At 41.9% G+C, this 13,850-nt stretch overlaps 2 protein-coding genes across 5 annotated transcripts in view; one reads left to right on the top strand and one right to left on the bottom strand.

Annotated features, from left to right (window-relative positions):
• The first annotated feature begins 1,923 nt into the window (after positions 1-1,923).
• Positions 1,924-5,423, top strand: smx5. The gene is made up of 5 exons (XM_024278123.2): positions 1,924-2,048; positions 2,222-2,289; positions 3,340-3,370; positions 3,456-3,515; positions 4,972-5,423. The coding sequence occupies exons 1-5, from the start codon at positions 2,046-2,048 to the stop codon at positions 5,095-5,097; spliced, it is 288 nt and encodes a 95-aa protein (XP_024133891.1). The 5' UTR covers positions 1,924-2,045; the 3' UTR covers positions 5,098-5,423.
• Positions 5,424-6,055: 632 nt separating this feature from the next.
• bcl6aa (BCL6A transcription repressor a) overlaps positions 6,056-13,850 on the bottom strand; it is a 13,298-nt gene continuing 5,503 nt past the window's right edge. Inside the window, exons 2-10 of one of the 4 annotated variants that reach the window (XM_024279113.2) lie at positions 12,831-12,926; positions 10,043-10,214; positions 9,742-9,963; positions 8,694-9,653; positions 8,436-8,611; positions 8,174-8,353; positions 7,967-8,097; positions 7,750-7,887; positions 6,056-7,673 (exon numbers count right to left, since the gene is read on the bottom strand). In XM_024279113.2, coding sequence (XP_024134881.1) covers positions 7,530-7,673; positions 7,750-7,887; positions 7,967-8,097; positions 8,174-8,353; positions 8,436-8,611; positions 8,694-9,653; positions 9,742-9,963; positions 10,043-10,214; positions 12,831-12,926 — 2,219 coding nt within the window. In that variant the 3' untranslated portion in view covers positions 6,056-7,529. Of the gene's footprint in view, positions 7,674-7,749; positions 7,888-7,966; positions 8,098-8,173; positions 8,354-8,435; positions 8,612-8,693; positions 9,654-9,741; positions 9,964-10,042; positions 10,215-11,591; positions 12,423-12,830; positions 12,927-13,850 lie in introns of those variants that run through there. The other 3 variants (XM_024279114.2, XM_036211662.1, XM_024279115.2) reach the window with 3 other exon arrangements.

Here is a 13,850-nt window from a genome sequence, read left to right on the forward strand (position 1 = left end):
GTTGATCCAAGATTAGTACGAAACATCATAATTTGTATGGGAAATGTGTTTTGTGATAAAACTTGTTGGTCATTAGGCGCCATCATGTGACATCATAAAATGGTGCCACTTTAACAAGGTCAGGGGTCAAGGAAACTTTTTTCTTGTTGTGTTACAGAGTCAAAGCTGGCAGTGAATATTTATGTGCGTGTTCCGAAAACAATAAATAGAGTTGATTTACCTGTTTAGCAAAAGATGCACATTTTGCCATCAATGAGAATATTTATTTGGATTCAAACTAAGTTTTTGTGGTTTGATTTGCTTATTTAAAAAAGCTACTGCTTTAAGTAGTTTCTTACTTGCTAGTTAATAATGAACCATAATTTAAATATATATATGGAAGTTCTCCCAAGCTTTTGTATCTACATATAAGACATTAGCTTCAAGTTTCAGCTCTGATTGCAGAGAACGTCTCTAATCTTCATCTGTTCCTCATTTTTTTTCAGGAAGTATAAAAACTCAAAGGAAATACTTCCAGCAGGCAAACATAGCAGGTGAAATAAATGCGGACTTGGATCAAAAACACATAAAGTGAAACTGAAAAAGACCAAGTGTGCAGGAAGTTGCAGGAATTTTCTTGTGCATAAAAAGACAAATGCCAATACTGCAGAGGCCTAATCAACTGCATCACACCCACACACTTAATGCAAAGGAAGAGCAGAGTGATTCTGTGGTCAAACTCTGGCTAGAACAGGAAGACAGCAGAGAAAAAGACTCAGTCTGAATGAGCTGAGAATAAATAAAATTAAGTTAGATCACAGAGTCAGACATTGAGGCTCTACCAGAAACATCCTTCAATCCTGTGGATGAGTCCAGTTTACCATGCATCTAGGATGTTTTTATTAAGAGTTTAACTTTAGCAGTTTGGGGGAAACTGGTTTCAGATTAAAAGTTTGCAAACCTTGATGAGCAAAGTAAGATTTTACTAAAAATCCCAGAGCTCGACACTGCCCCCGTGTGGTCTCTTACCAGAATACATAAACACATCATTTTTAAAAAAGCTGCAAAATGTGTTAATTTTCTGATTTTAATGCATCAAACTGTGGATTATATCAGAAATACTTTGCAGGAGAGATATAATAAAACTCCAATTGGCACTGAGGGACAAAAAAACATTTAACCTGAAAAAGTAATTTAAAAATATGTCCTGTGTTCGTAGTAATTTACCAGTGAGATATGCTTAATTTGAGCATTATTATTATTATTATTATTGCAGAGATTAACATGGTTTATGTTCTATTATGAAAATCAAATAATCAATTTAATCCTGATTAAAAACGCAGTGTTTGATTTCTGCATTTTTTTTTCAGGTTTGTGTTTTTGTTTGCACAATATATTTTAAAATCTATTTTAGGGTCTGTATGCTACCATTAAATAAAACCTTGGGGTATAAAAGAATGACAAAAAATGTTCTGGTATGTTTAAAACTGGGGCTAAACTTGTCTTGGGCGTTCCGTATTTTATTGCATTATTTTTTAAGAAATGGGTCAAAATGGGTCATTTGGGCCAAGAAGATACGGATATTTCAAGAACATATAAAACCTCTGTTTAATAGATAGATAGATAGATAGATAGATAGATAGATAGATAGATAGATAGATAGATAGATAGATAGATAGATAGATAGATAGATAGATAGATAGATAGATAGATAGATAGATAGACAACTTTATTAATCCATTTGGGACGTGCCCGCAGGGAAATTAAAGAACTCCACATCTCACACAGCACTGTTGCATACATGTTAAATAAAGAAATGACACTTAAATAAAGATAAATAGGGAAATAATATTATTATTATTTTTTAAATTAAAAATTATGAGTGAGAGGGCAAAAGGTCTCAGAAACCAAACACTTGAAATATCTGATTGTTCCTGGAAAAGCCTTAAACATGAGTGTGTCTCCCTCTAGTGGAGTAAAGTTGTAATTACTCACCGGTAAAATTCGACGCAGGCTGATAACGTCATCAGTAGCAGCCACACTTTCTGTTGAACGCCACAGCCAAAATGGTAAGAATTAATTTTCTCTTTAAAATTTTACTTTTTACATTTTTAATATAAAAATTGAGGTTTGGAAACCTCTGACTTGTTTCGAGTTTATATTGTTGTGTCGCTGAGTTTGCCCGCGGTCTGCAGAGCCGCTGCTCGGCCCCATGCTAACATCGCCGTCCTTTTATTTACAGCTTTTCTACTCGTTTTTCAAGTCTTTGGTTGGGAAGGACGTTGTGGTGGAGCTGAAAAACGACCTCAGGTTGGTTTCGATAACTCAACATGCCAACATTTTATTTAGAAGCGCCGTGTGTGGTTAAAAATGGCGCGTGCTTGTGGTAGCGCTGTTTAGGAGTGCAGCTAAGAGCTCCATTATCATTGATTGAGGCAGCTGTCTTTCTTTCTTCTGCCTGGTGTTTTCCAATGTTACAACTTGATGCAGGAGGGCGTTTTAAGGGTGCTGCCAATCAAACACATTCAAACATATGTCACTTATAAATATGGCAGTTTTTCAAATGCCACTTAATTAAAAACATGTCCTTGTGGCAATTATTCTCATGTTAGAGGGCATGTGTATTAAAAATTTTGATTGAAATTGCATTTCTGAGTATTTTTTAATCGGAGTGCGGAATTGTGAGCAGACGAATTAAAATGCAGTTTGAAGAAGCTTGTAGTTGTTACATAGAAACTATAACTGCCGGGCCATAAGCTCCCTGCTCCTCTCCATTCCGATGCTTTCACTTGTAGACAAATAGATCTTTGTTTTCCTCGTCTGAGCTGAGTATCTGGATCAAAACTGTTTGTCTGGATAGCTTTAAAACAGGTCGCCATTTTTGCTGCACCAGTAATGTAAGGTTGGGGTTGTTAGGGGCTGTAAGCTAGCGGACGAGAGTGTAAGCAACAAAGGGATGATGGGAAATCAGGGTAGGCTAACTTAACTGCTGGATCTTCCTGCCCACAACTCTGAGGTACATTTTAAAAATGAACTCCTACCGCTCTGCAGAAACTCTGTCTTTGAAGACTGCACCAGTTTTTAATTTTTGGCTAAAATCAATCATAACTAAAAGACGACTGGGAGTGCTTTTGCAATGAATCAAAATATTATTGGTATGGGACTTTAAGAAGGAAACAGACTTTTCTGCCGCATATAATATTTAAAACAAATTCATACATTTATTGAAAAAATACCTTCTTACTTTTTGTTTTAAGGTAAATCGAAAATGGCATATTATGGGAATTATATTTAATTAAAAAAATTACAATCTTCCCTTTTGCTTTGAAAGCTTCATTTTCCTCTCTCTCTTGTCTCCAGTATATGTGGGACACTTCACTCTGTTGACCAGGTTAGAAAACAAACAGAATTTTCAAAATTAAACACATTCAAAAATGTCTTTGCATATTAAAGATGTTATTTTTGTTATCATATAGTACCTGAACATCAAGCTGACAGACATCAGTGTGACAGACCCAGAGAAGTATCCACACATGGTAAGTCTTTTTTTTTTTTTTTGCTTCTGTCAGTATAATTTAAGCATATCAAAGATATTTTAAGCAGCTAAGTTGCCTGAATGGTGTAAAATGCATACATGAGGAAGCATATCTGAAGTTCTGTTTGAGTAGGACAGAGCAGTTCTTCAGGTGAACTGCTTTTAAAAACAAGAGACATGAATGAATGCAATTGTTAGAACTACAACTCTGACCTGGAGGGAGATATCAAAGTTTTTCATGCTAGAAACCTTCACTAAAAGCTTATATTTTAAAATATGGTAAAGTTTTACACTCACCGGCCACTTTATTAGGTACACTTTGCTAGTACCAGGTTGGACCCCTTTTGCCTTCAGAACTGCCTTAATCCTTGGTAGCATAGACTCAACAAGGAAACATTCCTCAGAGAATTTAGTCCATATTGACATGATAGAATCACACAGTTGCTGCAGGTGTGTCAGCTGAACATCCATGATGCCAATCTCCTGTTCCACCACATCGCAAAGGTGATCTATTGAGATCTAATGTCTGTGGAGGTCATTAGTCCAGTGAACTCATTGTCATGTTCTAGAAACCAGTCTGAGATTATTCCATCTTAAGACATGGCGCCTTAACCTGCTGGAAGTAGCATCAGAAGATGGTACACTGTGGTCATAAGGGATAGACATGGTCATCAACAATACTCAGGTAGACTGTGGTGTTGTAACTATGATCAATTTGTACTAAAGGGCCCAAAGAGTGCCACAAAAATATCCCCAGACCATTACACCACCACCACCAGCTTGAACCGTTGATACAAAGCAGGATGGATCCACGCTTTCATGTTGTTGATGCCAAATTCTGACCCAATCATCCAAATGTTACAGCAGAAATAGACTCATCAGACCAGACAAGGTTGAATTCTACTGTAGCTGATCTGCCTCAAGATTGGACGAGTTAAGTGTTCAGAGATGTTATTCTGCAGAACATTGTTGTCTCTCTATCAGCTGGAACCAGTCTGATCATTCTCCTCTGAACTCTGGCATCAACAAGACATTTCCACCCAAAGAACTGCTGCTCTCTGGATATTTTCTCTTATTCTGGCCATTCTCTGTAAACCCTGGAGATGGTTGTGCGTGAAAATCCCAGTAAATCAGCAGTTTCTGAAATACTCAGACCAGCCTGTCTGTCACTTCAATCACCTTTCTTCCTCATTCTGATGCTCAGTTTGAACTGCAGCACATCGTCTTGACTGTCTACATGCCCAAATGCATGGATTTGCTCTCATGTGATTGGCTGATGAGAAGTGTGTTAACAAGCAGTAGGACAGGTGTGTCTACTAAAGTGGGGTTTTTTTGTTTGTTTTGTTATTATATTCATGTAAGTGTTGTCTTAATAATCCTTTTGGAAGTGTTCATTCTTTTTCCATGGAACTGATCTTCCTCACATTGACTCCAAACTCTTGTTTTACATTTTCAAGCTGTCTGTGAAAAACTGTTTCATCCGTGGATCGGTGGTCCGGTACGTTCAGCTGCCAGCAGACGAGGTGGACACTCAGCTGCTTCAGGACGCCGCTCGGAAGGAAGCCATGCAGCAGAAGCAGTGATGGGGCTGCAAGGCCGGGGGGTGGGGGGCTTTTCTAACCACCAGTCGTGGGTTCTTTTAAGTTCAGTTTTAAGAGTACCGCTGTGAACCGCCTCCACACACGGCGCCGTTTGATGGAGAATTTGAGAGCATTCCTGATGTTGGCGATCAGCAGGTCTGTGGGTTTTTGGACGTTTTCTTTACCTTTGAGGCGGTTTGGCATTCTCAGTTTAGGTTTGTTAGTATAAAATCTGCAGATGAGACCGCCATTTTCTTATCTTCCAACTATTGTAACTTCTTTTGTTTTAATGCCATTTGGAAATAAAGATAATTTATATTTTGATGTGATGTTCCACTCTTTTTTTTTCCTTTTCTATTGAAAAAAAGACTTCCATTTTAGCAGTGACATTAGCTGTGGTCAAAATATTTTGTAAGTTAAACTTTAAATAATAAAAAATAAAACTCTCTGGCTCCTCGTAGTGTTTGATTAAAAGGAGTTAAAGCTTTAAAGAGTGACGTGCGTCAATTCAGTTCTGATTTGAACCTTTACGTATAAATTGGTAATAATTCTAACAGATCTGTATGTCAGAGTAAAAGTAAATTTCAGCTTTCATATCAGCTGAGAATGATTTATTCAGACTTTATTTAATCCTGATTTTTTTTTAAAATACATTTCCACTCATATTACTACATAAAAATGCAATTTACAATCTGTAATTTAGTTTGAAAAGCTGCAAAAAGTTTTAAAACTCTTTTTTTTTTTTTAAGAAACTCATTGGCTCAAACCCAACGTCTCAAGGTTGAGTAAAGGGAACAATCGGGCACAAAAATCAAACATTCACTTGATTTTATTGTAGTTAATTATTTACTAATGAGACTGAACATGTTTTTAATGTGATTTTGCTCTTTTGGGGTGTCCTTAATGAATGCTTGTTCAAGTATAAACATTTTTTAATTGTTATTTATTGCTCTTGTTTTCCTTTATTTATTTATGGATTTATGTGAAATGGAGAAAAATACTTATCAGGTCGTGTCAAACATTTGTCCCTAAGTCTACCTCAAGATAATGAAACAACCGATTTAATAAGAGAACCTGCACCCATGAAATGTTTGACCTACTCCCTACGATTAATCAGTAACTGACTATTAAGGTTGTTTTTTAAACATTTATGGGGTTTTTTCCCCTCAGACCTGTTCGTGTCTGAGCACTTTGTTGCTTTTGGATTAAAGCTAAAAGTTAACCCCGTCTGTTTAGATAAAAATCTATTATTTTTACCTTTAAACCGTTTTTCTCATAAAAAGTGTCCTCGCCGTCAATGACAAACACGCTTCCAGTCTGCTGTTTAATACATAGAAATCCAGTACCTTTATTTTACATTCATACATCTATAACGTACAATAATTTTAATGCAGCTTACAAAAAAAAAAATCCAAAAGTCAAGTCCTGAAAATGTACAATGATGGGAGTTGCATGTTTTTAAGGTTATTGACAAGCATTTAGAATATGTACACACACGCACTCTTCCGCACAGAGAGTTGGAGGACGAGTGGCGTCCTTGAGTCGTACCTTAACAGAGCTGGGCTGAATGGGGAGGAATTCAGTCACCATAGAGAAAGGCACATCGAATACACAGTGTATCTACAAACAGAAAAAACTCTAAACATCGACACAACATTACTGTAGGATCTACAACGAAGAGCAAAAACTGTAAACGTCCACTTAAGAAAAACGAGTAAACCAAAAGTCACGTTTATACAAATACGTCCAAAGCAAAAACAAAAGAAAAAAAAAGGTTTTCTTGGTCATTACAAAGCAGTACCTTGAAATGCAAATTCAACACTTGGATTGGCTCTGCCAGCAGAGAGCAATCCCACACGGAACAACACGATATGTCACAATATTTACCCAGTTGCCCGCTTCATGACAACAAGAGGGAGACCCTCGTCAGACAGCAACAGTCTTCGCTTAAAATCAGACACAAGCTTCTCTCCCCTCGCTTCCAGGAAGCGTCTGTACATCTGCATAAAAACTCGTATCCACAACGTCACACAGCCGCAGAGCCTGTTATCTTTAAAATATATGTACCACCCGTCAATCAAAATGTTCAATACTTTCAGAAAAGTAAGTTCTCTGATATAAAATACTGTATTTTTCAAAAAACACGCTGTTTACATTCCATCCTTCTCGACAAAATAAAGCTTTATCTGCATCCCTTCAAAGCTTAAAAACGCCCCAACATAGATCTCTATATTATATCTATATAGAAACAATAAAGTGACTAAGATGCCACGAGTGGCTCTACGTTCACATGTAGTGGAAACCCGTTTAGAGTGGCATACGCAGCCAAATTTATTGTCTGATGAACACAGTGTGGTGCTACAATTTTGGATGATTGTACAGGTTGGAATCCATATAAGTCCGGATTGCTTTCGTGATGACCGTCGCCCACTGGCTCAGCACGCCTTGCTCAGGTCGGTGGGCACGTCGGCCGTGGACATGCGATACTGGATCTTGGTGTTGGTGATGGCGCCGTGCTTCTGCCGCAGGTGCAGGCGGAGCTGGCTCTTGTGGCGGAAGTGCAAGTTGCATTTTTCACACTGCGGAAGGAGGAGAGTGGAGGATTACTTTTACGGTCGAGATGGGCAGGATTCTTTTAAGGTTCTGTACACCTACATGGTAGGGCTTCTCCCCGGTGTGTATGCGCAGGTGGCTCTTCAGCGTCTGCAGGTGACGGAACCGAGTTCCACAGATCTCACAGGGGTATGGCTTCTCGCCCGTGTGGATCAACACATGGGCACGAAGGTGAGCAACCTGAAGAATAAATAAATATATATGTAAGTAAGAATAAAATCACATGTAATATTTCTAGAATCCAAAGAATCTTTAGTACCTGCACAAAACGAGCTCCACACGTCTCACATTTGTATGGCTTCTCTCCTGAGTGAATTCGGGTGTGAGTCTTGAGGTTTGCTGGTCGGTTAAACTGAGCACCACAGATATTACAGCGGTACGGCTTCTCTCCTGCAAACACAGACAGAGTTCAGCGACAAACCAACGCCGAAGCCGAAGGCGGCACACTTGCAGGCATGCTTTTCACCTTTGGTTTTACCTGTGTGGACGGTCTTGTGGCTGGCCAGGTTGCCTTTGTATCTGAACGCGGCCTGACAGCGGTCGCACTTGTATGGCTTGTCGCTGTGTACTTGGAGCATGTGTTGCTTCAGCGCCTCGTCCTCGGCAAACTTGGAGTCACATTCGTTACAGAAGAACGTACCGTTTTCTGCCCGGGAGATAGCAAAGTCACAGTTAAGCACTGGGAGAGTCTGGACTGTCTCAGAGGAGAAGGTGAAGCGTAAACGTACCACAGCTGGAGTCCGAGTATTCGGAGTGGAGCTCCGACATGTCTTCTGACAGGCGGGTCCTGGAGGCGTGGGGACAGACCTCCGAGTGCTGAGGCGACTGGGAGCCGCAGGTGGAGCAGCTGAGGCGGTTCAGGTAGTGTGAAGGATCCGCTCCCCTCACCGAACCCTCGAGTGAACTGCAGACAATTCAATTAAATTCAAGATCAGCTTTTGCCTTCAATTGTTGGGTACGGTGGGAACATGTGAAAGCAGCCTCACCCGTTGATGATGTTGTTGAGGCGACTGGTCTGCGGCATTGGCAGGTCCTCGCTGTGGCTGCTGCTTTTGCTCCTGCTTTGAGGGTCGAGGTTCTCGGAGTCGCTGGGGTGGTGGTAGGGTTGCAGGCCCAGACGCTGCGGCGAGTGAAGCCCCGGATCTCTCAGCCCCACCTCGCCCTCCCTGGCACTCTGGTTCAGCACGATGAACTTGTACTTCTTCCAGTTGCGAGCTTTGGGGTCAGGCGTGCCCTGTGGAGGTTGCACCCCGCCGACGTGGGAGAGACCAGCGTTCTTGCTGCTGCTGGACTCGGTCGGGGAGTTGGGCTGGCAGTCTGATTTGAGGGGGCTCTGCGGGCTGCTTACGAGACTCTTGCGCCCAGCGGAGGAGATGCCCAGGGGGTAGTGCTGATGGATGAGGTCTTCATCGGCCCGAGGAGCGTGCTCTTTGTCTTTCTGGTGCTCGAGGTTCAGCACTGGGAAAGCGCGCTTCCTCGAGCTGAGCCCGACGGAGTGGGCCACACCCTCGTGGCTCTCCTTCCTGATGTCATCGTCTCTCCCCATCTCCCGGGAAGCGTAGGTGGTGGAGTGAATGATGCTGGAGGAGCTGGTGCCGAAAGCCCTGGAGTAATCTGCCCTGATGCTGCTGGTGCTGTCGTGGGGAGAACAGTTCTTGTGGTGGATCCCAGCCTTCGAGAGGTCAGCAAAAGTGTTTTTGGTATCAGTCAGCTTGCAGAGGGGGAAGGGGAATCCTGGCATGGGAAACTGCCCGTAGAGATGGTAGTTAGTGGGGGTGCTGACCCCGCCGAACATGTTTGCGCCGTAGGCGCGTCCGTCCCTGAAGGGGGCCATGCGGCCGTGCAAGCTGTCAACGACGTCGTGGGGCCGGTAGGCATGGACATCCTGAGGTAAAACCAAGGGACTGATCAGGAACTCATCTCTCGGCAGCTTGGCGGCTGGATCGCTGTGAAGGGAATGAGAGCGTTACCAACACACCCATGCTGATAATCATGGATTTATGCAGAATTCTGCCAGGGCGCGGGTAAACCGACCTAGATTTGATAAATCTGTGGCAGGTGTCCACAACATGGTCCATCTGTAAGTAGATGGCTGTATTCATGATAGCCATGATCAGGCTCTCCTTTAACGTGAGCCGGGACGTGTACATGAACTCCAGCAGGATGGCAAAGCCCTCCGGGTCCACCTTCGGGTCCAGACTGATAGCATTAAGGTTGCACTTGTGGGAGTCGGTGAAGATAGTGTAAAACAGCCCACTGCAAGAAGACAACACAAGAGACCGTAAACATCACCATCTGAAGCAATCGCACGTGTTACAGCCTGAACGTCACGCACCTGCAAGCCATGAGAACGGTCTTGTGCGCGCGAAACTGCTGTCTGTTCACCAGGATGGTGACATCTGTGAGAATGTCTCGGCTGCGCAGACGATTCAAGTTGAGCAGAACATCACTTGCATGGCGCGTGAACTGTATGCAGCTGTCAGCTGCGCAAGCCATTTTGTCAAGTTCTGCAGAAATGAAAGACAAAAGGTTATTCCTGCAAAAAAAATTACATTTTTATTTTGTTTTTCCTGCAATGTTCAGTGAGAAACTATTTCTCTGATTCTGGTAATGGCAAACAAGAAAATCACCAGAAGGAGGCGCCATTTATTAAACATAAGACATTTAAGTTTGGAATCGTTTCTGCTTCTCTGTCCGAAACACTAAAGTTTTCATGACAGAAAATAATTCACATTTTTACTTTTTTTAAGCGAACAGATTTAGTAGAAACAATAAATAAAAATGAACACAGATTAAAATATTTATTTTTTTGCACATTAAAACTTAGATTTAATTAAAATAATATTTTAGTTGGATTTTAGTGAAGTTTTTTGTGGAATAAAGGGAAAGAAAGTTGCCTCCCTTTATTACATATTCATAACAATTTAAGGAAATCATATCTGCATTTTTTGAACGAAAAAAATATTACAATAAAATAATAATAACTTATTATTAACTTCATTAAGTTTGATAACGTTGAAAAAGCACCCTTCAGAATAAAGCGCCGCCGCTAAAGTTTGTGCCTCTGAGCGCAAACACGCTGCGCATTTCTGGCTCACTTCTAGACAGGCGCAAAAAGTGAAACCCGCTTTACCCCAGGCAAAACTGACTTTAACACACGCAGGCGGATTTATGACAAGTATTTTTAACTCAATGTCAAGAGTGAAGTCTATAAGTGGCCACGTCCGAGAATAGAAGCAGGACACCCAAAACTGACTGATGGTAAATAATGAGAAAAACAACCAGACAGAAACTTTTTTTTCCTAAGTTACAGTCCTTAGAACTCTTTTTAGTTTATTTTGGACTTGTGTCGCAGAAATGCTGCTCAACCGAAACTCAAAGAAAAGAGCTTGTCGAGCAGCGGAAAAAATACAGCTTAAAGAGAGGAAAAACACGCGCAGCCCTCAGCAGAAATGTTTCCGCAACAGAGTTACGGTAACAGAGGGGTCGGCGCAGCTGCTTTTGCGCTCCGCTCAGCGCAGCTCCGAATGCCACGCTGTCCGCCGTCAGATCGGACACAAGTTCAACCACTGAGCTTCTCTTTCACACCCAAGCATCGTGACATGAGGGCACGCGCTGCGGAGCGGCGACGGGGAGAGCCGCGCGTCCCGTCCCGTCCCGCCCCGCCGTGACAGCCCGGACCGCGCCGCTCTGACAGGCGCGCGGCGCTGGCGCTGTCACCGCGGCAGCCTCCCCGGAGTTTCCGGCTGTTTGCTCACTGACAACAGCGCCGGCTTCCCCCGGCACCGCACCCGCACACGGACAAACGTATAAAACATTAACAGCAAAACAGCAGATAACACGTTCGCGCCAATTTACAGAAAAAATGGAATTTAAAAAATCACCTGGTAGCGCTTTCCTAGAAACTTCTTGCATCACCACTTCTAAGAACCCCAGTTCTAAGAATCAGACGAGCACAATTCTCGGAATTTGAGCCTGAGACCGTACCACTCTCCCAGCGTGGGGGAGAGACGCTCAAATCTCACCAAGCAAAAACAAAACTATTTTAAAGGTGTTTAACTCACCAAACATAATCTAGCGATATTAAAATAACATAAAAAGAAAAGAATTATCGCATAAATGTATTTAAAACACAACTATAACGTCAAAAATGACAACAAAAAACAGTCTGCTGATAAAACCCCCCCCGCGCTTTTGGTTGAATCCGCAGCCAGAGGACGTCACCGGCTCCTTAGACCCAGCCCCCTAAATTCTCAGAACTAATTTATATTTCATGACTTCATGAACGAGCCGCTGCCCTCCGCGCGTTTACACACAGACCCAACACGAACAGTTCAAAGAGCGAGTCTGGGTTAGGTCCGAGCGGACAGTTCTCGTTTTTACACAACTCTAGCCACACTTCCCTGCAAGGTACGAGAGCTTAAGAGACGGAGACAGCTGCGTTTTACCGCCGCGGGGCTTTGTGGGAGAGGAAAAATACTAAATAGGTATTTAGTTTAAAAAGTTTAAGGGCAGATCGGGACTGTTTTCTCCGTGGATGGTTAGATTGCGATCGGTTTTGATTTATTGCTGCTAAAAGCAAAAGCTTCAGATTGAAACTTGTATTATTATAGTGTTATTATGATGATGGGCTGATTCAAACCTGGTGGCACTGAGTGTGCATGTGCGTGTTTTGCATCTCATGCTTGTAAACGAGTTAATGTTTAAAATGTAGTTAAACCAGTTTAAATTGTAAAAAAAAAACTTTTGAAGGTCAGGGCTTTGGGTTAGGCTGCATGCATGAACTCTTATTCACTTCTGTCTGTTTTGTTTTTAAAATAGTTCATTTCAAATACAAAAGTGTTAGACAAATACAGACAAAAAGTCTATAATGTACTGTTTTAGTTAATTGAATTCATGTGTACTTTATTTTGCATTACTTCTAAAAGTTTAGCAAGAATAAATAGCTTTTTTTCATCTTTAGCCACAATCCTGGACAGTTTTGCTTTTTATCTGATATCCTCCGTTAAAAAAAAAAAAAACTGCTTCCACATCTGATTCTCGACAGAGGAACCCAAAGGCAGTCATATTGGTTTCTTTCTTTTTCTTTTGTGCTGCACGTCTAGCCGCTGTCAGTGACTTACCCTGGAAGCCCTGTTTGTGGTGATTCCAGGCCAGAGACTCCCCATCTTTCCTCACGCTGTTCACTCCTCCTTGGCACAGAAGGAGCATTTGCTGAGCTGCAGAACAAAAATTTAATGAGATGTGCTGGAATGCGTTTAAAACTTACAGTGCATATGTAGAGTTTGAAAACTTCCCCTCAGATCTGAGCGTTTCATAAAATATTGAAAATATATATTTTATCGTAGGCTAAATATTAAACTAAGCAGACTAGTGCAATTGATATATTTATCATTTTATTTGTTGTTGGTCACTTGTTCATGATGGTAGCCCTGAATTAACTGGGATATGCAGCACGACTTCAATGTATGCATCTTAATTCTGCAGGATGTGAGCCCAAAAACCTTTTGTTTTTTTTCCCCCTTCTTTGTGACATTTCCCTGTGGATTGCCCGGGCATCCGCCCATCTAGATCCGGCATCTCACTTAAAAAAAAAAAACACTTCAGGTGTTCACAAACCACTGGAGAGGGAGAGCTGGGGGAGGAAGGGAGGGTCCTCCAAAATAATTAAGACAAACTCTTTACTGCAATCTCCGATTCAGCAGCGCCAAATAAAGACTGAGCTGCGAACAAAGAGCAGCGTCAACTTTATTTCAATCCACTCGGGGGATGTTTAAGACGCTCCGGCGCAGTTATGCATAATGCACGGCCATAAAGCATCCAGGAGTTAGGAGAGAGATGTGTAATTTACCAGGGCCTCATGCTGTGCCCGACTATAGAGAAGGGAGATCATTACTGCGAATCCTTGGCAAAGTTTTTACTCGACCAAATTCTTGCAAAAAATAAATAATGATTGACCCACTTAGAGAGGGCGTGGGATCAATACCCTTCAATGAAAACTGATCAGAGATCCATTACCAGACAAGGAGCAGATCAGCTGACCTGCAGCCAGGAGTCACACACTGGCAACAACAGCATCTCTCGACGGGTCACAGAGCAGAAATGCCCACTGACAAAAGCCCCAGGCCCGGAGGTTGCCTCAC

This window comes from Oryzias melastigma, linkage group LG4 (assembly GCF_002922805.2).
Source record: "Oryzias melastigma strain HK-1 linkage group LG4, ASM292280v2, whole genome shotgun sequence".
Lineage (NCBI taxonomy): Eukaryota > Metazoa > Chordata > Actinopteri > Beloniformes > Adrianichthyidae > Oryzias > Oryzias melastigma.